The sequence below is a fragment of the Zonotrichia albicollis genome, chromosome 4 (assembly GCF_047830755.1).
Source record: "Zonotrichia albicollis isolate bZonAlb1 chromosome 4, bZonAlb1.hap1, whole genome shotgun sequence".
NCBI lineage: Eukaryota > Metazoa > Chordata > Aves > Passeriformes > Passerellidae > Zonotrichia > Zonotrichia albicollis.
In genome coordinates, this window is record NC_133822.1 from 63,843,093 (window position 1) to 63,864,536 (window position 21,444).

The 21,444-nt window shown below is 39.4% G+C and overlaps 1 protein-coding gene across 6 annotated transcripts; it reads right to left on the reverse strand.

Annotated features, from left to right (window-relative positions):
- Window positions 1-260: 260 nt before the first annotated feature.
- ZNF800 (zinc finger protein 800) lies at window positions 261-14,714 on the reverse strand. 6 transcript variants are annotated; one of them, XM_026790334.2, is made up of 6 exons: window positions 14,447-14,714; window positions 13,764-13,871; window positions 11,024-11,119; window positions 7,612-7,755; window positions 3,484-5,239; window positions 261-2,098 (listed from the first exon to the last, which is right to left on the reverse strand). In XM_026790334.2, exons 2-6 carry the CDS (start codon window positions 13,822-13,824, stop codon window positions 2,089-2,091), a joined length of 2,067 nt encoding a protein of 688 aa, XP_026646135.2. In that variant the 5' UTR covers window positions 13,825-13,871; window positions 14,447-14,714; the 3' UTR covers window positions 261-2,088. The 6 variants fall into 6 exon arrangements, with proteins under 6 accessions (XP_026646135.2, XP_005481988.2, XP_005481990.2 ...); XM_005481931.4 differs by having other exon boundaries at window positions 13,764-13,874; window positions 14,447-14,713; XM_005481933.4 differs by having other exon boundaries at window positions 261-2,102; window positions 13,764-13,874; window positions 14,447-14,712.
- Window positions 14,715-21,444: the final 6,730 nt, after the last annotated feature.

A 21,444-nucleotide genomic window follows, 5' to 3' on the forward strand; every position in this document is an offset into this window, starting at 1 on the left:
CTGAGCCCACTCAGCTCTTTCAGATAACATCAACAGCTGTGGAAGATCATCAAAGCAGACTGGTTTGCCCTTAATAAAGGAGATGACTGTCAGGCTCAAAACATATAAGTAACATGCAAGAGCAAATCCAGCTCAGCCAAGAGAGCTGAATCAGCTAGCACTGGAAAGGCTTGTGGCTTGTGCTGAGAACACAGAGCAAGTACATCCAAGCTGCCTTAGACTGAAACGGCAGGAAAGCATCAAAACAAAAAATGCCAGTATTATCACAGCCTGTCTTCTTCAGAATTTTATTCTAAAAGGGTAACAACAAGAGTTCCTTAGTTAAGGAAGAGATTCCTTTACAAGGAACCAAAGGCCAACATGAGCAGTGCTTGCCAAAAATACAGCAAGGGTAGACCACCAGTGTGAAGTGTTCACTCCACAAATGCCAAATTTTTAATTTAAAAAAAAAAACATTTATTACAACAGAATACTACAAAGAACTAGCTTCAATGATCAACAAATAAACCTTTACAGAATGCAAACAATGTAATTCCCAACTGTGGAGTGACAGATATCCCAAGTTTACAAACACAACATCTTTTTGTTTATGCCCACTTAAAAATAATTTCCAGTCTGCTTTATTTTCCATCAAATACAGTACACATTTATCCAAACAAAAGCATGTACATTCAATATAGAACACTTTGAGCAAAGCTACAATCTCAGTTCCCATTCACAGTATTTTTAGTGCAATGCACTAACAGGGCCAAATAGTTCTCTATCCATAAAAGTATTTTTACTCCTGATCTTGTGATCAACATTTAGATATATTTTATACAAAAAAGTATATATGAACACAAGGCACCTCCCTAAGTAAGGGAGTGAACCGATATAAAAAACATGGTATTTCATCTGATGTACAATACCTTTCAAATTGTAGCAATTTGACACAAATCACTAAACAAAATATTTTCTAAAAGGTAAAAAATAAACAAAAACAAACGAACAAACAAAAAACCCGAAACAAAACCCATGATTGCATGAAACCTGCCAAGAACTTCATAATGGTAGGCATGCAACTTTTTTACTACAATCTTGATTAGAAGATTAAAAAAAGGGTATCTAAACATTTTCCAATTACACAAAGTCAAGTGTTACCCATAGTGGTCATTTATGATTTGAGAGAAAATATATTTTGAGTATCTCCCAAACTATCCTCCCTTTTTATTACTATTTAATGAAATAAGCTAACATTATAAGTGGTTGTGCACAGATTGTCTATAATACATCAGCAAATATTCACTACCTTCATATTAACATTAGTGTGTTGATCTTTCAAAAATAAACTGAAAAAATAAACTGCAACTATCATTAAAGTGCTTGTGTATACTTTTTTTTAAAATTAAAGAATAGAGGAATGTGGATATTCTTGTAAACTTTCTAGATGTTTACAAAGTTTTCCTGTGAACCACATATGGAAACAAAATGGAGGTCCTTGAAGCAACTTAGCACAGTGAAATTCAGAATGTCCTTGAACTGGGAAATTAGTCAGCATGAACCAACTGAATTCATGGCAAATACTAAAAATTAGCAGAATTCAGCCAATAAACACTACATTGTTTGCTCTGATACATTCATTTGTAATAAATTTAAAACAGTGTATAATACAACGTTTACCAAAGTAGGATATCACATCAAAGTTTGAGCTGTCCATCAATTAGCACTGCCAGGGAGGGCCAGTATGCATGATGAATTTTCTGAAGATTTCCTAAATGAGGAAAATCCACCTTCTTCCAAAGCTGCTGCTCATTAACTTGTCTCTGGTGTACTCTTGTTCAATTTCAGGAAGTTTGTTCTATACTGGGTCAAACTACAACTACATAGAGATAACTGCTAATTTAGAACCACGTGCATTTCACTTCAACTACTTCAGTGCTTTGGGAAGTGGTACTGTCCCACAAGCAGTCAGAATGATTCTTAATATTGTAAGAAAAACAAACAGCTTATGAAAGTATTTCCTCCTTATAGTACCATTATCAAGAATTAGCAGTTCCACCAACAAACTAAAGTCCTTTTCATTCAAATGAACTTCAAACTTTCCGAACATCACTTGAACCTATCTGAAGAGAAATGGGAATAAATTAATACTTTGAGTTCACCCATATAATCCTCTTTTAAACTACACAACATAAATAATTTACAAGGTTAAATTTTCAATTCTTATTCAAAATGCATAAGTCACTCCCCCCTCTAGAATTCAGCATAATTCAGGGTTCAACTCAGTTCATTTTTGAAGTTCTGCCTAATTTGGTCAGGATTTATTAGAAAGCCAAGAAAGCACCACATCACAATTTAATATAACTAGGTGGTTATTCACTGTGAAAGCTGAACCCAAATCAAATCACCTCCCAGAAAACAGCATTTCAGAGCTGAAATACAGAACAAGGCACGTATACTTTGCTCTTTTTTTGCCAAATATGCTAGAATTATTCTGCATAAGGACGTTAAAAACTCCTAAAATTATCACTACAGTCTCTCTTCATCATAGTTTTTTGTACAATCCCCAACCTTCAGCCATCAGTTGGTCAATTTGAAACAAAAAGTGACTGCACACAAATATTTTCTTTTATAAAAGGTCCTCTAAAAATAGGCCATGGCAAGGCCTATGGAAAACTGAGTAGCTACAAATACAACCCCTCCAAGTGTAAAAAATTCCGAGAGCACCACATAAGCAAAAGTTTAAAAATTCTAGGCCAGACTTCAGTACATACCAATGCTTAAAGCAAAAACTTTGATAAGATTTGAACAATTTAAAAAACTAAATGACCAAAAGTCTCCAAACCTGGGCTTATATAAATAAGCATTAAAAGAATGGAATTCTGAATTTGGTGACTTCAAAGGTCTTTGCAGACACCTAACCCATAATGATTTTAAATCAAAGCAACTAAACAACCAAATTACATTTAAAAACCTGCTCTGTGCACTTTTGTTGACAATGTGTGGGCAATACACATTAAAATAAAAATTTAAATTAACAAATGCTAATTCCATTAAGTTCATAGAAATTTTTGTTACCAGCTTTTACTTTAGTACTTTTAGAACTTCTTCAAGTGGCCGCAGCAAAGTTAATTATACGAGTTAAGTTATTCAAACAATACAAAATTACAGTTAATTTTTAAAAAATACTACTTTAAAAATGTACTTATATTAGCTTTATTACAGCAGATGCCTTAAGACAGTTTAAAGAGTTGACTTAGTACACTTTAATCTACATTCCATCTTTCTACAATGACAAATTTAATTTTAACTCTTTTCCAAAATGCTAAAAAATAAACAAATTTGTCATCTACTTTTGCATTTTAACCACTAAACCATAAAATATATGGGAAAATATGTTTTCAGCAATAAATCAACAACAGCAAAAGAAATGCAGTGGTATTGTTGGTTTGTTTTTTTGTTTTTTTTTTTTAAAAAGACAAAACACTTTTTCTTTTTCCTCACCAGACAACAGCTTTAGATCTTGTACTTCTGCCTTTGGTTTTACTTTCTTCAGGTGAATGAGATACATTTGCTTTGTGGGTTTTCTTATGATGTTCTAGAAAAGCTTTTCTGGCAAATGCTTTCCCACATTTATTACATCGGTGCAGAGAAAAGTTTTTTGTTACTTTTACTTCAATGCCAACATCAGCTCCTTCATACTTTTTATTGGGAGAATTAGAGGTGACATCCTGTTTTGAACCAATCTGTTTTGTTTCATCCTTCTGAGAGCCTCTTTTTGTCACCTTATTTAGAACAAGATCAATTGGCTTCTTTATTGCTCTTATTTCTAAACTAGCTGTTATTTTCCCAAGGTAGCGTGGCGACTTTTTGTGAACCACGGTTATGTGTCGGATCACGTCACGCTTGCGACGCGTTTCGTAGGAGCACAGTGGACACCTGTAGTATTTAACATAAATATTATTTCCATCTGTGTGTAATTCAATGTGCTTTGTTAAATTCTGTTTAGACGTAAATTGGCGCTTACAGAGTTTACAGTAAAGCTGCTTGAAGTCAAAGCCAGCTGAAAGTTTTGGCTTCCTGGCTTTTTGCTGGCCACCTGCAGCAGATGCATTGGTTGATTTAGGGGTTGATTTAGTGGTTGATTTGCAGGTTGATTTAGTGGTAGATTTAGAGGTTGATTTAGGGTTTTCAGGGTCCTGTTTAATCTTATTTTTCTGTGCTGACGGTGTGTTCTTTTTTTCATTTGAATGATTTGTTCCCTTTAATTCATTCTGTGGAGAAAGCACAATGGAAGGGGGTGAAGGTTCTACAGAATCTGCTGGTTCAACTTGTACTTCTGTGCCATTGGTAGCATTGTTGGGTCCTTTCTCTCTTTTAAAGTTCTTTCCAGAAAGAGTTATCTTGTGAACAATTTGCATATGCCTTTTCAGCATTATCTGTGAACTATATTTCCTCTTGCACAGAAGGCATTTGCATGCACTTAAATTGTATTCAGCCTTTGAAGAGGACTTTTGTTTTCTGGTCTTGAGAGATTTTTTAGCAGAAACTGTATCCAAGAACAAAGGTTGCCCAGGCTTTGTAGCTATATCAGGAGTAATGGAATCCCTTCTTAATCCTCTATGAACTTCATCAAAATGCCTCCTTACATTGGCTTTTGTGGCAAATGATTTATAACACACAGGACAACTCCTACCTAACGCGACAAGAACATTCTTATTTCGTCCTCTTGCAGAGCACTGGTTTGGTTTCTTTTTTGTTTCTATATACTTCTTTAGTTCTTCCATCTTTTTTTTGTGTACTTTTCGAATGTGCCGGCGTACACTGCGTCTCGAATGAAATTCCTTCCTACAGAGGCAGCAAATCAATTGGTGGCCATAATCAGAATTATCCAGAGAGTCCAAGTCAGGATTTACCGCTGGTGGCTGCTCTTCAGGAGCAGATATCACCTTGTTTGTAACAGGATCAGCAGGAGGTAACTCTAGAGTATCCCCAGCTGGGACTGGGGCTGGAGCTGAAACAGTCTTGGGTTGCTCAGTGCTGGGTTCCTGGATCTGTACTGGAGCTTGATCAGGGGTATGGCTACTTTCTGTGCTCTCATCTGGGCTATCAGTCCTTGACACATATTGAAATACAGCATTTTGATTAGTTTCTATAGGTTCCAATGTAATTATATATTCTTGCTTATCTACCCTTGGATAGATTGCTTCAAGAAGGTCATTTATGGCTTGACTCTGCTTATCTTTTGTATGTGGGAGGTCTGTGAAAAGAGGAAAAGGTATTTTTTAATGATTTGGTAATTTCCAATTATTTCAATTTCAAAGTAGCTTTTAACCACTATGTGAATTAAATCTACAAATTTCCACAAATCCTCTTTTGTACTCTCTGAACACTCAAAGGCTTTAGGTAATCATTGCAAGTTGCCTTTTTATTAAAAGCCAGCATCGGAAATAACCCTCCTGGAGTGCTAGTGTGAAAGCCACCTGAACTAAATATCTGTATGACTGGAATTAAGCTAGTCTTTAAAACACTGTATCAATTGCAAGAATAACATCATTTGACTGAGCTTGTTCTGCAGGTGTGCAACTAAGCCTGAAGTATCATTAAAAACCGATTTTCCTACTGTGGGTTACAGGCACTCACAATAAAGGAACCTAATTCTGGAAATAAGCCCTTCTCTGTGAATTCTGAACCTCTGTGAATCCTTTCCAAAGAATGAAACATCTGTGTAACCTGAGCATTGCATTAAGATATAAGTAGATCATATTTTACAGGTCTCAGTAAAATTCTCCCTTTAGATGCCAAATTAGTTCAGTGCTCTAGTTCCCAGTGTGACACTCAGAGCATCCTCAATGGCACAACTAGGAAACTGGGGTCCTACAGCAAAAAGGTGAGGCACTGAGATGACACAGCTCAAATTATTGTGGATAATTTTAAAGATGTGAGTCCTGGTAACAGCTAATTAAAAACCCACAGTCAGTTATTCCTTCCACACACCCAGCAATAAATGGAAAGTGCCAGTACAAAAAATAGGCGTTTTGTAGCTCCAAACCCATTTTTAACACTGAATTTTTAACAGCTTTTACAGTCAGTTTCAAATGAGCCTATCTATATAGCTTTCACCAAGAGTAAAAAAGTCTTTCCTATTTTATAGTACCTTTTAAGACTACTTCATGACTATATTGAGTGCATGGATTTTTCACCATGGTGTGCTGAACTTTGATTGCCAGCTCTTGTTCACTATCTTTTACTTATTGAAAAAACTCTCACTTAGTCCAATAACTATGCTCAATTTTATATAAAGGAAAAGTATTTATACAGTTTTATTCGGTGTGTAATATTATTCCTATTATTTGCACCTCATAGTGAACGCTGGAAGTTATTTTATTTCTGTGTTACTTGCATGCTATTTCATATTAACATATGAAAGTTAATCAGAAAGTTAAAAGAAAGCTAGAATGCCTGGAGCTGGATATTAAGTCTTTCCTCAGGGTAACCTTATTTTGCTTAGAAACTATTACATCTAAAGTCACATGCACTTCTAACCTTGCTTGGTAACTACAAGTCACCCCTTGTCACAGAGAAGCTCTGTGACTCTCTAACTGGCCAAGTTAGCTCATTTGAGGAAGGGGACAGTACCAGCTTTTTCACCTTCTCCTTACAACTGACACCATGTGAGAAAAAAAAAAATCAAAGTATATCTCTGTTCCTAATCTTTGAAATATTGAGGCAGTAAGGCATTAATCAGGAAAGAAAAATCCTCATTGCACCTATACTGATCTAGTGAAGAGATCAAGATAATTAGCTCTACAAACACTTTTGAATGCTGACACATTTCCAAATTAATCAACTTTACTCAGATTAACAAAAAGCCATCACTGGAATGAGACTATAATATATTTCTTTTTCCATAAAAAATATAGTTCTTAACTTTTTCCTCATCATTTAAGTAACTTCTTTTAATAATAAAGCTTTTTTTCCACAACAAAGATGTTGGGCTAGGCATGATCACATAGGATATGTTAAAGCAGCATATGGTGAAGTGAAGCAGGGGAAAAGAGACAGCACTATTCAAGCACAGATCCTTAAATAGAAGGGTAAACTTTTAGTCTGTGTTTCATACTGACTAAAACCAAAAGACTGCATCCATGACACAAGCACTGTATTCTCTCAGTACAGGAGGATATTGGCCCAGGTCACTTCACAGGAGCAGCCAAAATCCATCAGAGCTATTATGGCCTAAAACTGAAACACCCTGTTAGAGTCACTGCCTTCTGTAAGATGGACTTCCCAGTCCTTTGACATGCTTTTGGTATCTTTCACAGTAAAGGACAGATGGAAAAGAAAAAGGGGAAGGAATAAAAAGCATTAAGAGTGACAATTAAAAGATTAGATGTATAAACTAGCTATCTAATTATGATATTAGCGTGGCTCTTGGTTGTTAATTCATATAAAGTCATTAGTGTAGCTCCTTCAATAACATAAAAGTGATCTACATACATTATACACTACAGAAATTTAGATCCACCTCGGTTTTTTGCATTTTGTTTCAGATGTTTGCGTAAATGGTAATGAAAGATAATTTTTCAACTTCACAGAGCTTTATTAAAAATTTAAATTAATAAGACTTACTATCATCCATCTGAAGACTTGGAGGACAATAAAATTTTTTGTGAGTAATTAAATTTGGTAATCCTCTGAAGAGACTCCGGCACAATTTACACTCAAAAATGGTGTCCACGTCTCTTAACAAGATATGTTTAAGTTGTTTCGTTCCTGTAATAAAATAAATATTACACTTATGGAAGACTTTCTGTTCACTTCTTAATTCACATCATCCCATGAAAGGGGAAACATTTCAGACCACGAATAATTACAATAGCATTTTATCTTCTGTTAGTGCTACTTCATTTGTACTGAAAGTTTATGATACATGCTCCAAATTTCACTATGAACACAAGACTGGGATGAAAAAAATCCCTCAAGGATTACACACATTACAGTTTACAGAGAAAGTGCAATGATTTACAATAAAAACTAACATCTAACATTAGGAAAGAGTTCTTACTACAGTATTTGGTTGTTGCAATACAATTGCCCAATAGGAAATAATAAGCACCTAGAGCATTTAAAGAAGCCTGTAGTATTTTTTCTTTAAGGTTATCCTACAGTGCTAAGAAAACAAGACACATACAGCTATTTCACATAGAAATGGCACCTGGTAAGGCAAAAAACTAAAGGATTGAATAAACCAAAGAGAATAACTAACAGGTCAAGAAATGTTACTACCCTTAGATATCTAACCCAAGTCCAAGATGATGACACTTAGGTGATAGTAGAAATGTAGGCATATTTTCAGCCTGAAGAAAGGAAAATACATACAACTTAATCTGAAAGATCTCTATTAAAACACAGTGTGATAAAATATGCCAGCTTTCCAGACAATCACTCATTGTAAACAAAGATGGTTAGATCTAGCATTGTTGAAGTATTCCAGCTCCTGCCATGTTTTTTACTCTTCAAACTTAGTCCTTCATTTCTCATCTCATGAAAATTATGAATGTAAGGCCTAAAATTAGCAACAGATTACTAAATGATGATTACCTGCCCCAAATTAGAAAGAAGCACTAACTAACCAAATTCAGCTATTTTACTTATTTTGACTTTTCTAAAATTTAATTATTCAAAACTAATCAAACAAGGAAAAATATAATGACCTAGACCATCAATAAATAATATCAAACATCTATGAAAGAGCAGCAGCAAGACATTCTGCAAGCTGAACTACAAGGTCAAGTGTTCTGTCATCTCATCACACTTCTCTTAAGAATTCTTTTCAAAGATCAAACACACTGCAGAACTATTTTCTAAATTAAAATCTTTCAAATATTAATAATTTCATAATAGGCAATAGATCTTCAATACAAATGGGCCTTATCAAGAAAATTTATTTCTTGGTGCAGTAAGAGTACTATAAAGCTTTCTAAATCTGATTTTTAGCAAAGCACAGTATCTTCTTCAACAATTCCTTAAAAATGGTATCCAAACTTGACCATCTGAGGCTACCACAGTTTCTGTCCCCTCCATACCTTCCCAAGCCATATCCACTGCTCTTTCTTTGAGTGTTACTAACCTCACCCTCATCTGACCTGCATTTTTACAAACAGACTACCAAACTATATTTACTACTATATATACTACTATATTTAGATATAACAACAAATAAAAACTGTGCAGATTTCCTCCCAAAAGCAAGTTGTTTACATTTGCTTTTGGGAGGAAACATTTGAACTTCAACATTTGAATTTCACATATAAAGAAAATCCAGTTGAACAAAACTGAAGATGCTCCACATAGAGAAAATTCCATGAAGTTCATGCATGCTCTAGCCACAAGCCTCATTCTCAAAAAAAAAAATTCTCCATTACTACCCAGTCAAGGAACATACAGGTTCCTCATTCTCTGTCCTGTTATATTCAGTCCCTGTTCAGGACTGAAATGGTTTTTTCCAATACAAATTACTGGATTTAAGAATTACTGGATGAAATTAAAGGTTTTATGACACACTGGAGATCATACTGTATGACATGGTAGTCATTCTGGCTTCAAATCATCCTTACACATCTGTGAAACTTTTCACAGATGAGAGTAAAGAAAAATTATTGGTCCTTTTGAAATAAACTGCCGACATTCAGAAACTTCTTGAAACAGCAAAAAAAAATTTAACTTACTGAAGTCTTCTCTCTTTTTTAGTTACATTTAATTGTATATTGTGATGGTAATGCAGGTGATACCTTGTCAAATTCTGTTAATATGTGTAAATGTTGATGCTAGAATAACATCAAAGTCACAATAAATCAGTAGAGCGCACCAGTCATAAATATCTCTATCAGAAATTCCAAAATTTATGCCTCTTGCAAGCAGTTTCTTTTTTAGAAAAAAAATTCAAATTCACTTTTTATTCTTAATGCTTTGGATGACAGAAGCTTTTGATAAAATTACTTAAACAGTTATGTGCAATACTCTGTCATAAATTTCTATTCCTTTACCACAAGAATCAAATACTCTCTTTCCATAATGAAATGTTGCTTGTTCAAAACCAGCCAGTAAAATCTTTGTCTGAGTCCTCTTGCCTTCTGTCTGACCTCCCTGATGCAGGATGCAGCTGACTGATGATATCAAAGTAAGCTATCAATTTAACACCTGTCAGTGAGGATGATCTGGAAGCAGCTCAGAGACAAAGTACCTGCAACTAGTTTGTGCTGTTACCAGTAGATACTCCATTAATCTGCTTCAAGCAAAAGAAGCCTGTCATGCATCTCTGAGGCCTCAGTCAAACTAAAAAAGGTTCCTAATGAATAATCACACATCCTGTTTTTGTATTAAGTTATTGAAACGCTTGTGGACAACTTCAATACTGTGCCCATTTACAAGACTCAGACAGGACATGCATCTCATTGCACAGCAACAGTGTTTTTATACGCAACACATTTCACATACTTAAAAGATCTACAGGAAAAAAATCCAGAAATGCATAGATAGTAGCAGTAAAGAAGTTGTGAAAGTAAAAAGTTTGGTTTGCCACATCAGAAGTGTAGAAACAGCTTGAAAACACTGAAGGTTTCAATCTTCCCTGGCATGCCTCCCCAGATGCTTAGCTGTTCATTGTTATGTATTGCAACTCCCAAAATCAATCAAGGAATGCCTTAAAATTAATATTAGGAAGCAATTTACGATGTTCAAGATTTAGTTTTTTCTTCACCTCAGGAGTTTTTATTATAAACTCATTGATAATAGCAGCAGAAATGACACAAGGCAGAAGAACAAACTCAATTTTTAAGGTTTCTGAAGGATAACTATACAGCAAGATCTGTATCTTCATCACTTTCTATGAAAACCCTTATTTTCAATACCTAATTCCAAAGATCAACAAATATTTTGCAAATATGCATAAAGTCAGGTGCTGGTTATTTTAATACACTGAATAAACATAACCCTTTTAACAAGGTAATGAACTTCTTAAGGGTCAGGCATGGTTTCCTACCTGATCGAAAACACTCAATGATTTGTTGAATACCAGATTTTGATGTCTGCAGAGGCTGCTGCAATAACGGAGGATCACCAGGTTCCAACAGATGCACTGAAATATATAAAAAGATAATAAGCCATTAGAAAACACTCAGGTAATTTTTGTAATTTAGGAATCTTCCATACGTAACAGTAAACTAGTTAAAAAGAACAGCTAGGACCATAGTAAAAGTAGCCTTACTCTAAAATTTTCAATTATATTGAATTAAAAAACAGTCAACAGTGAATTTTCCAGCTATGATACCTTCTGACAATTTGCTGTCATTTTGATCACTTTTTTGTCTGTATTCAAAGCTACATGTAACAAAACCTAAAAACATAAATATATAAAACCAAATTAACTCAGTAGAAATATCTCTAAATTAAAGGAATTCCCCAGAACAATCTACTTGACTCCCATTGTTAAAACCAAGTAACATGTACAAAAGAGCACTATCAAATAGTAATTTAATAATAAATTATTAATTTATTACCAGCATTACCAAATACTTCACAGCACACCACATGACTTCAATGTTGCCAGTATGCACCTAAACACTGAAGCCAAATTTAAAGTAGCAATGATCAGGAAAAAAGCACAAGCATAGCTACATAGCATATACAAAAAAAACCTAGCACAGTATTTTTAACCAGGAAAGCTGCATTCAATAAACCCTTCAGGCTCAAATAAACTGCTGATGTTTCTTTCCATATCATCTTTGTTGGAATGTTGGGGGACACAAGACAGATGATGGACTTTGGACCTGGTTAATATAAGAGATTTGTTAACAGGATGCCTTGGCAAAAGCAAACAGAACTTTGAAAATTAGACCTAGATTGCAAGAAGATTAAATCAAACAGGTTTACAGGGTAAAGAAAATCCCATAAAACTCTGCAAGCAAGAGATGCTGATATATGCATAAGTTTGTGTATGTGAATTTAACCTAATCATTGTAGTACACATTACTGTCTCCCTGAAATAGTATAGAAGTGTTTGTATCTCACAATAAAATCAGATTCTGGTCACCAAATCAGTCTCCCTGGCTCTCTCCATCGCCGACGCATATTCTCTGCAAAGGCTATTGAAACTAAAACATATCTTAATCAGATTCTTTAGCAATTCCAATATGCAGTATTTATGCACATGAAAATTAATGGCACTCCATTGCTGTATATAGATATGGCAATTAAGCCTTGCCCAGAGGGAACCCAGATTTACAGGAATAAGAACACTTCTTGAAGCATGTGTTGCAAAATCATTAGTTAGGTCTCATTTTATATTTCTTATTGACTAAACAGCCAACCTTGATTTCATAAACTGGCTCCCACCTTGAACATTTGGTTTGATTTTAACCCCATTGTAAGGTTTTAATTTCTAAATGTAGCACTAAGATCTCTAAGAAATTAATTTTTAATAAAGGCCAATTGAGGCATAGTATGAAACAAGAGATAATAAGTGCAAAAAGACTAAACAAATTATGACTGGAACGTTGTGCTAAAAGGTTATAAATTAATTCTAACTGAATAGAACATCAGAAAACAAAGCACTGTAAAAAAGGACAACAGAATGAACATTCCACCCAAGTATTCTGGTCCCATAATATACTGTTATAAATATACACACATAACAACCATGACGACTCAGCTAATCATTTGGGGATCTCCAACACAATGGCATATTGTATTCTACTAACCTAATCCCTACATTTCAAAATAAAACATTTTGGTTTGTATATAGCCTCTAATATGCATGTACAACACCAACTGACAGAAACAGGAGTAACACAGGTAAAGAAGACCTAACACATCATTTGTCAGGCAAGAAAAATATTTTTGTGTTTTTAAAGCATTAGAACAACACAAAACCATTTCATCATCAACACAAAGAAATATTTCTACTAACTGAACAATATCTACTCTCAAATTACATTTCACTAAAGGGGCATAATCAAAGTCACTGTGCTCACATCTTTATCTGTTAATTCCCCAAACTGATGCCTCTCTTCTCAAAACAGAAGTGAAAGCATCCAAATTGCACCTTTCTTTCAAAAACATAAGTGAAAGCATCCAAATAAATGCCACAACAAGGCAAAAAGAAACCAAATAGCCTTTAAAAATACCAATTATAACAATAAGCAGAATAATTTCAAAAGCATCTAACAGGTTGGCTGAACCTTCAAAATATTCATTAGTTTCCAGTTATGACATCTTTCACATCACTCGGGCATGGAATGTGAAGAGTTGTTGTAGGTGAGGTTTTTCACCTCTGAGACTAAGATTTTCAATTTCACCAGAGTTTACTAGAGAGGACAGAATAAAAATATAAACAAGTGCAAATGATTGCCAGAAACACCATTTTACAAAAAAAAAACAAAACAACAACTGAGAACACTGCACTTTTTGGAAACAAAATGATGAGCTGTTTTACACATGCTCTTGACTTCCTCTGCTCACTTCATAAAACGCCCATGTGGTGGCCTGAGGATTATCCCACGTGCAGGAACTAAAATAGTCTCTTCCTGAAATGATTTTAAGGTGATAGTTCATGGATACAAAAAAAAAAAAAAACACATTTCCAAAATTCAAATTCAAAATTCAGAGACTTTCTATACCTAGAGCTGACACTCGTGATATACATTCGCATTCTCACAAGAGTTTCTGCAAGCTTTTCATGAAGGAGACATGCAAAACAGCCCAAGCATCACACACCACCATACCTGGTTCACAGCATCCATGGTGATGGTGGTCAGTCTGACAACACTTGTCCCTTAGAGGCATTTTCCGTGCGCAAGACCTACTTTCCTTCTACATCCAGCAGCTCGTTTCTGCTAAAATAAGCAAATTAGCGGTCACCGCCGAAGCGCAAGGGGCTCAGGAGCGCGCCATCCCCGCACTTCCTACGGCCGGGCAGGCCGGAGCAGCGGCACCCCTAGCGCAGGAGAAAGTCCCATTGTTTTCGGCAGGTCTCACGACGCCCTCTGCAACGGCGGCGGCGAGCACGGCCCCGCTCCCGCCCCGCCGCCACCTGCGCCTTGGCCGCGGGCAGAGCCCCAGGCCGCCGCCCTGCCCGCTCAGCCCGGCCCGGCCCGGCCGCACGGCCCCGCGCCCCCTCCATGGTGGCCCCGCCGCGCTCCATCCCCACCTCGCAGCCTCGTCCCGCAGCCCCGCGGTGGGACGGCGTCCCTGGGGTCCCGTAGGGAGAGCCGCGCTCCCGGCACCTGGGGCAGCCGCGCTCCCGCCGCCGGGCCGGGCGCTCCACGGCGCTGCCGGAGCCGGAGCCGCAGCGGGGCGCGCCCGCCACGCGCGGCCGGGCGGGAGGGGCGCGCGGCCGCAGGTGACAGCGGGCGCCGACGCCGGGACGGGGCGGGCGCGACGGGCGGGCGCCGCGGGCCGGCCCTACCTGGAGAGGACGGGCGGCTTCTCTCTTCCCGAATTAAACTTTATTCGCCCCTGTCCCGCCAGAGCGGCGGCCGCTGACCCCGGAGCCGGATGGGCACGGGGGCAGGAAGTGACTGCGGTCCTGGCGGCGAGAGCCCGCGCAGTGCGCAGGCGCCGCTCCCCGGCCTGGCCGCACAGGTGCCGGGCGGCGGGGGCGGCCCGGCTCGCGGGGCTGTGGCGGGGCGCGGGAGGACCCCCGGGCGGGCTGAGGCGCAGCGCCGGGCACGGGACCGAGCCGCCGGCGGGAACCCGCGCTGTCTTTGTCCCGGCGGGGAGAAAGGCCTGCGCTGACCGCCCGTGCATCCTTGGCGCACCGGTGCCGGGACGCACGTGGGAGCAGCCAACATCCCTGGAGCTGGCATTTCTGCCCCCTTGCTGCCTGGTCTGCGCCCTTACAGTGTGAAAAAATATGAACTGTTATAAACAAAAAATCTGCCAATATTTTTTGTGAGAAAAGAGTTATAAAGACTAGTCAGACCAGAGTTGCTGCTGGGGTGCTGCTTGTCTGTTATGATAATTACAAGTCGTTGTCGTTAATAACTCTTATTTTGTATCAATAAAGGCCCTGCCCAGGGCTGGGTCGAAAGCTCTTCTCCGAGACAGTGAAGGGCATAGACCTCCCCAGACAGTGAGGAGAAAAGACCAAACGTAGGAGGGGGGGACATGCAAAATAACCCCAAGACCAGCATGCCATGAGAAGCTACTGCTCCGAGTTTGCTAAAAAGACCCCCAAACAACGAGCCAATACAGAGTTGGGAAATTAGAGTGATGTCTAAACGTGAGGAACGGAGTGCTGAGCCTGCGGAGATGCTGGAGACCTTCGTGGCCTCACCCTGAGCTTGGGAGTCGTCCCGAAGCCAGGAGCTGGAGGGGGGGGAGGCTGCGAAGTTGAAAACCCGGGATCATGCCCAAGGCCCCCATGAGTATTGGACCTCCAATTCTGCCCCTATTGAACAAAGCTGCCCATATCTTCCTCCTCCGAGTCACCCTGGGAGAGACGATGGAGACTGCAGACCCGTCCAACTGCCCAATCTTGAGCTGATCACTTTTAATAAAGGCATTTAAAGGAGAAAAAGTCTCCTGCCTTATTTATTTCATGAACCAAACCACTAATAGACCTACCAAAGAAAAGTGTAGGTTAATGTTTTGAACACTTGAAGGAAAAACTCGTATTTTGAAAGATAATTGTGTGATGTCTATGCCAAATATCGGCCACAGGACGTCGGTGCAGTGCAGTGGGTGGCAGGGCAGCTGGTGTCTCCAGACACGTTTCCACAGAGGCCTGTGCTGCCTTAGTGCACTTCTGTGGGCACCTCGGGTTGTTGAGTAGGTGATACTTGACTTTTGCCAAAGGAAAGGTAAGATTAAGTCTTCATACACCTAACCAACAACTTCTGCTGTTGGAGAAAAAGCTGTAAGATAATGTCAGGAATAAGCACATCATCGCAAGAAAAAATACTTGGTGATGGTACTAACACAAAAACAATCTGTGAAGCTTTGGCTTGTAATAACATTACTTAATGGAGATAGGACTGATGGTTTGAGACAAAATTCCAAGTCACATTACAGTCAGTGTGACAGTAAGATGTCTCACACTTTCTCAAGTCAGCCATGGAGAGACCTTACCATCTGTGGCCATCAACTTGTGCACAACAATGTCTTCTTTAAAATATGGACATTAGTTTAATCAATACATCTTTTTCCAAAGCAACATGAGACCAAATTCATCTTTTTCCAAAGCAACATGAGACCAAATTCAAACTCCATCAGTTGCATTTGGATTTTGGTTAAAAAACTGGAAACCCCTTAAGTGTCAGAGAATAGTTCAAACAGCTGAGTAGGCCAAATAGCATCTTAACTCTGAGGTAGAGCAGAACTCAGTTGAAACCTTTGTGTCAGACAGCCCAACACAGGTCATTGTGTATGTCCAGAGGTGCTCTCACCTTGAGTTTAGCTCCATCCTGAGCTCTGCTGTGTTTTAGACACACAGCGGAAGAGGCATAATCTCTACCAGCTGTGTTCAGCCTGTGTAGAGAGCACTTGGATAAAACTGTAAGGCTCATGGGTAACAAAGTGCAATGAACACAGCTGTCAGCTCTAGTTCTGCACAACAGCCTGCTTACTGACTGTTGTACTTGCATGAGAAGTATTGAACTTAGAGAATTAATATTCCCCACCTCCCAGGAGACATGGGAGTCAGGCTCAGAAATGATCTTACATTTTCACTGATGACACTACACTACGAATATTGAAATAATAGGGTTAATAGCAGTTTAACTTTGCATCTTGGACATTTACTATGAGCATTGGTAGCCATGGCACCAATACAATTTTACTGAGTGATCAAAAAGTAAGAAAGGAAAAATCAACCAGCAAATCATAATCCAGCAATGGAAATCTAGAGTCTTTTGGCTGTATTTGGGTTTCTGTGTTTAGCCACTCTCAGGATTTTTTCCTTCCTCTAATCCAATATATTATGCCTACGTGGCAAGATTTTGCTAGTGACTGGCCTGTAAGAGTGGCTTGTCTGAGAAGCTTCTGGAAGCTTCCCTCATGTGGCCGAGCTAATGCCGACCAGCTCCAAGATAGACCCACCACTGGTCAAGGCTGAGTGAGTCAATGATGGTAATAATGCCTCTGTGATGAGATGTTTAAGAAAAAAAGTTACTGCACAGAAGTAATTCTGGCCAGAGAAGAGAGGAGTGAGAATATGTGAGAAACAGCCCTGCAGACACCAAGGTCAGTGAAGGAAGATGGGGAGGCAGGAGGTGCTCCAGGCCCCAGAGCTGGGATTCCCCTGGGGCAGCCCATGGGGAGGCAGCTGTGCCCCGGCAGCCCAGGGAGGAGCAGGGGGAGCAGAGATCCACCTGCAGCCCTGGAGGAGCCCAGCCCAGAGCAGGTGGGTGCCCAAAGGAGGCTGTGACCCTGTGGGAAGCTCACCCTGGCAGGTTCCTGTCAGGACATGTGGCCTGTGGAGAAAGGAGCCCACGCTAGAGCAGGTTTGCCAGCAGGACCTGTGATCCTATGGGGGACTCATGCTGGAACAAGTTTGTTCCTGAAGGATTTCTCCTCCGTTGAAAAAAGGACTCATGCTGAAGCAGTTCATGAAGAACTGCAGCCTGTGGGAAGGACTCCTCTCCCTGAGGAGGAAGCAGCAGCAGAAATAATGTGATGAACTGACCATAACAATATTAACCACCTGTCCCTGTGCACCACTCCTGGGGAGTAGGTAAAGATTTGGGAAGAGAGTTAATCCCTGGAAGGAGGAAAAAGTAGGGAAAATGTGGTTTCAACATTTAATTTTACTTCTCATTATGCTACTCTGATTTTGATTGTGTTCAATTGATTTCTCCAAGCTGGGTCTGTTTTGCCCGTGACACTGACAGATCTCTCCCCATCCTTACTTCAACTCATGAGATTTCATTATTTTTCCCCTCCCCTGTGCAGTTGAGGAGGGAAAGGATAGAGCAGCTTTAGAGGGCAACTGGCATCCAGACAGTGCCAATGGCCATTCTTTCTTGTCCTTTTCCTATTCATCTTCAAAAAAGTGAGAAGTTCCTCCTTCTTAATAACCCTCCATTCAGTGAAGCATTGGGATTATGTCCTCTTAATATTCTCTTCAGGATGAAGTTCCTTTTGCCTCTCCCTCTGTCACATGCTCCAACCCCTGGAACTACCTTCTTCTGGATACTTTTAATCTTCTAAGTATTCCTTTCCTACTTAGTAGCCCAAACTGGACACAGTGCTGCAGATGTGGCTTCAGGAAGGGCGAGTAGAGAATAATCATCTCCCTTAACCCACGGTGATGGTGATGTGGCACACTATAGTGGTAAGTCTTAATTACCTCAAAGTTGCAGTATTGACACTCATTTCACTGTTTGACTGGGACCCACAGGTTCTTTTTGCAGAGCTGTTGTCTCTGTCAGTCAGTCAGCCTATACCAACACTAGGTAGTTTTTGCCCTAGGTGCAAGGCTTTGTCCTGTCTGTTCATTCTCCAGCTTGTTCAAGGTGTCCTCACAGAGCAACCCTGTCCTCCAGTATGTCAGACACTCCCTCATTTCAGCCACTCATTTCATCATAAAATGCCATGACATGGGTTATACAAAATGTGCCTTTCTGCCTTCCCCCTCTCCAATTTTAGAAATTCCAACTAAGGTCAAGCTCTCTATTGCTGTATTTTTTGGGAGATGGAAGTGCATATTTTTGGAAGATGGCCAAACAGCAACTGAATCCTTTTCTATCTTAAACACATTTTCATAACTTTTGTGTTCCATAACTTTTTGTGAACTTTGTGTTCTTAACTTAAGGAAGACCTTAAATGGTCACTGTTGCATGAATGTGTAAATCTTGGTAATTTAGCTGACGTTGTAACCTCGTTGTGGGTGGAGGGCCCTAATCTGTGTATAGCTGTTTAATTCCTCACGTAGTTTACAATGGAACTAATTAGTAACAAGGGCAAACAACCACACCCAAATTTTGACCAGTCAGCCAGACATGTGCAAGGCTCTCTGGGACTGATAAAAGCTGCCAGCACAGATCAGGTAGTTCCATCTGACCCAGCAGAAGGTGCCTTCAGGAGGGCGCTTGCAGGGTGGAGCCCTTTCAGCCAGTAGCCAGCCATTGAATATGAGAAATTTGGATCAGGGTAGGAAAGATTTCAGTACAGCTCACTTCACAATACAGTGCTGCAGTTGTTCATCCACGAGGTTAAACTAATTGGTACTTAGATCCAATTTGAGTTTCATTATGTGTAAAAACAACAAGCATATGATGTTGTCTGACTTTGAAAAATAGAATATTCTTCTGTAAAATAGGAACAGTAATTGAAATTTATAATAACACTCTTTTTGTCTTATATATATAAGATTCAATGAAAATGAAAAAGATTTATAGAACAATACATTATTCTTCATACAATCCATAATTAACTTGTATCCAGGGAATATGGAAATTCACAGTGAAACCAGATACAATGTGAAATGTACAGGATGCATTTGCATATAGCAAAAGTAAGGATGAAAATATTTCTGATGCATTTCATGTAAATTCTAGGCACAAAATATATAATTAGGGGAGGGGGTTTGAGTTCAGCTTTCGTTCTCTGGCCAATGTTTTCAACATAACCAGCAGATTTTGAAGCAGAATCTTTATTTATTCATTGTCTTCTAGAAGACATGGAACTGGTGAGAAGTTTTGAACTAAGTCTTCTGTTACAACTTGATGATCAAATTATTTTTTAATTGTTTCTGGATTGTGAATATGGCTTTGAAAAATGCAAAATTCAGAACAATTTCTCTTAGTTACTGAATTGTGCTTTCAAAATACATGAAGTATTCTAGCAAGGGAGGTATATTTTGGTAGAGGATATTGAAGTTTTGTCTCAAACAGTTGTGATAGTAGGTTTAGTATCCACTGAGAGGTTTTGTCTTGCCAAAGGACTGGCAGTAACACCTGCTGAGATGCCTTGCCATCTGTTTATACATCTAAGAGCTGTAAGATTTGATTACTAAACTTTTCCTCATATGCTATGACCACTAACATTTTTTCTGTGTTTGGGATGCATTTTGGATGAAGCACCTGGCTTCACAGTCATTTTTCCTAGGAGAAAATAATTGTAAGTTGAAATGAATTAATGCTGCAATGCTGCACTGAACAGTTCATTTTTGCAGAGGTGAAGGTAAAGTTGCATTAACCCTGAAGGATCTCATCTGTAATATGTGCTAATCAAGAAGTATCACAAATCATAGTCACAAAGTGTTTCACTGCAAATACAGATATTCCAGCATTCCTTAATATATCACTCTTAGTCTATTTATTCACTTCATGTGGCTTCATGTAATGTCCTTGCTGTGTCTCATGAAAACTGTATATTCAGAAACTCCATATTAAACAAATTATGTTTAATTTGTTACAACTTTTAATAATTAGAAGCCTGAGAGAAATTCAGACTCCTTCAAGGGCAGAGAGACCTCAATGAATTAGAAAGATGGATAATCACCAACTGTATGAAGTTTAGCAAGCACAAGTGCCAGAATCTGCACCTGAGACAGGGCAGTTCTGGTTGTGTGTATGGGCTGGGGAGCAGGAGGCTGGAAAGCAGCACCATAGAAAGGGGCCTGGTCAATGCAAGCTGGATGAGCCAGCAGTGCCCTGGCAGCCAGGAGGGCCAGCCCTGTCCTGGGGTGCCTCAGGCACAGCATCACCAGCTGGGCAAGGGAGGGGATTGTCCTGCTCTGCTCTGAGCTGGGGCAGCCTCACCTCAAGTGCTGGGGCAGTTTTAGGCACCACATTTTAAAAATCTGCTGATTTATCAGAGAGCATCTAAAAGGGGATCACAAGGATGATGAAGGTTCTGATAGGGGATCCAGATGAGGAGCTGCTGAGATCTCTTGGTCTGTTCACCCTGGAGGAGACTGAGGGGAGTCCTCATTGTGGTCTTCAACAACCTCACGAGGGGAAGTGGAGGGACAGACAGATCTCTTGACTCTTGTAAGTCGTGAACAGGACTTGGGAGAATGGCATGAAACTGAGTTGGAGATTTTAGTTGGATATCAGGAAAATTTTTCACCAAGAGGGTGGTCAGGCACTGAAACAGGCTCCCTTGGGAAATGGTCACAACCCCAACACTGACAGTTCAGGAGGTGCTTGGCCAAACTCTCCTGCAGATGGTGTGATTCTTGGGGTGTCCTATGCAGAGACAGGACTTACACTCAATCAACCTCATGGGTCCCTTCCAACTCAGCATATTCTATGATTTGAGCACATTAAGACTCCTATGTTGGAGTCTCTGAGCATGATGGCCAAATGGGTAGAACACTTGCCAAGGAAGTAGAATACCTTGATTTCAAATTCCTATACTACAAATTAGAGACCCCTTTTAAGCACAAGGCACAGTTAAATCAGGAATTCAAGAGCTGTGGAACTGTAGAGACAATTAACAAAAACAGCCTGATTCTAC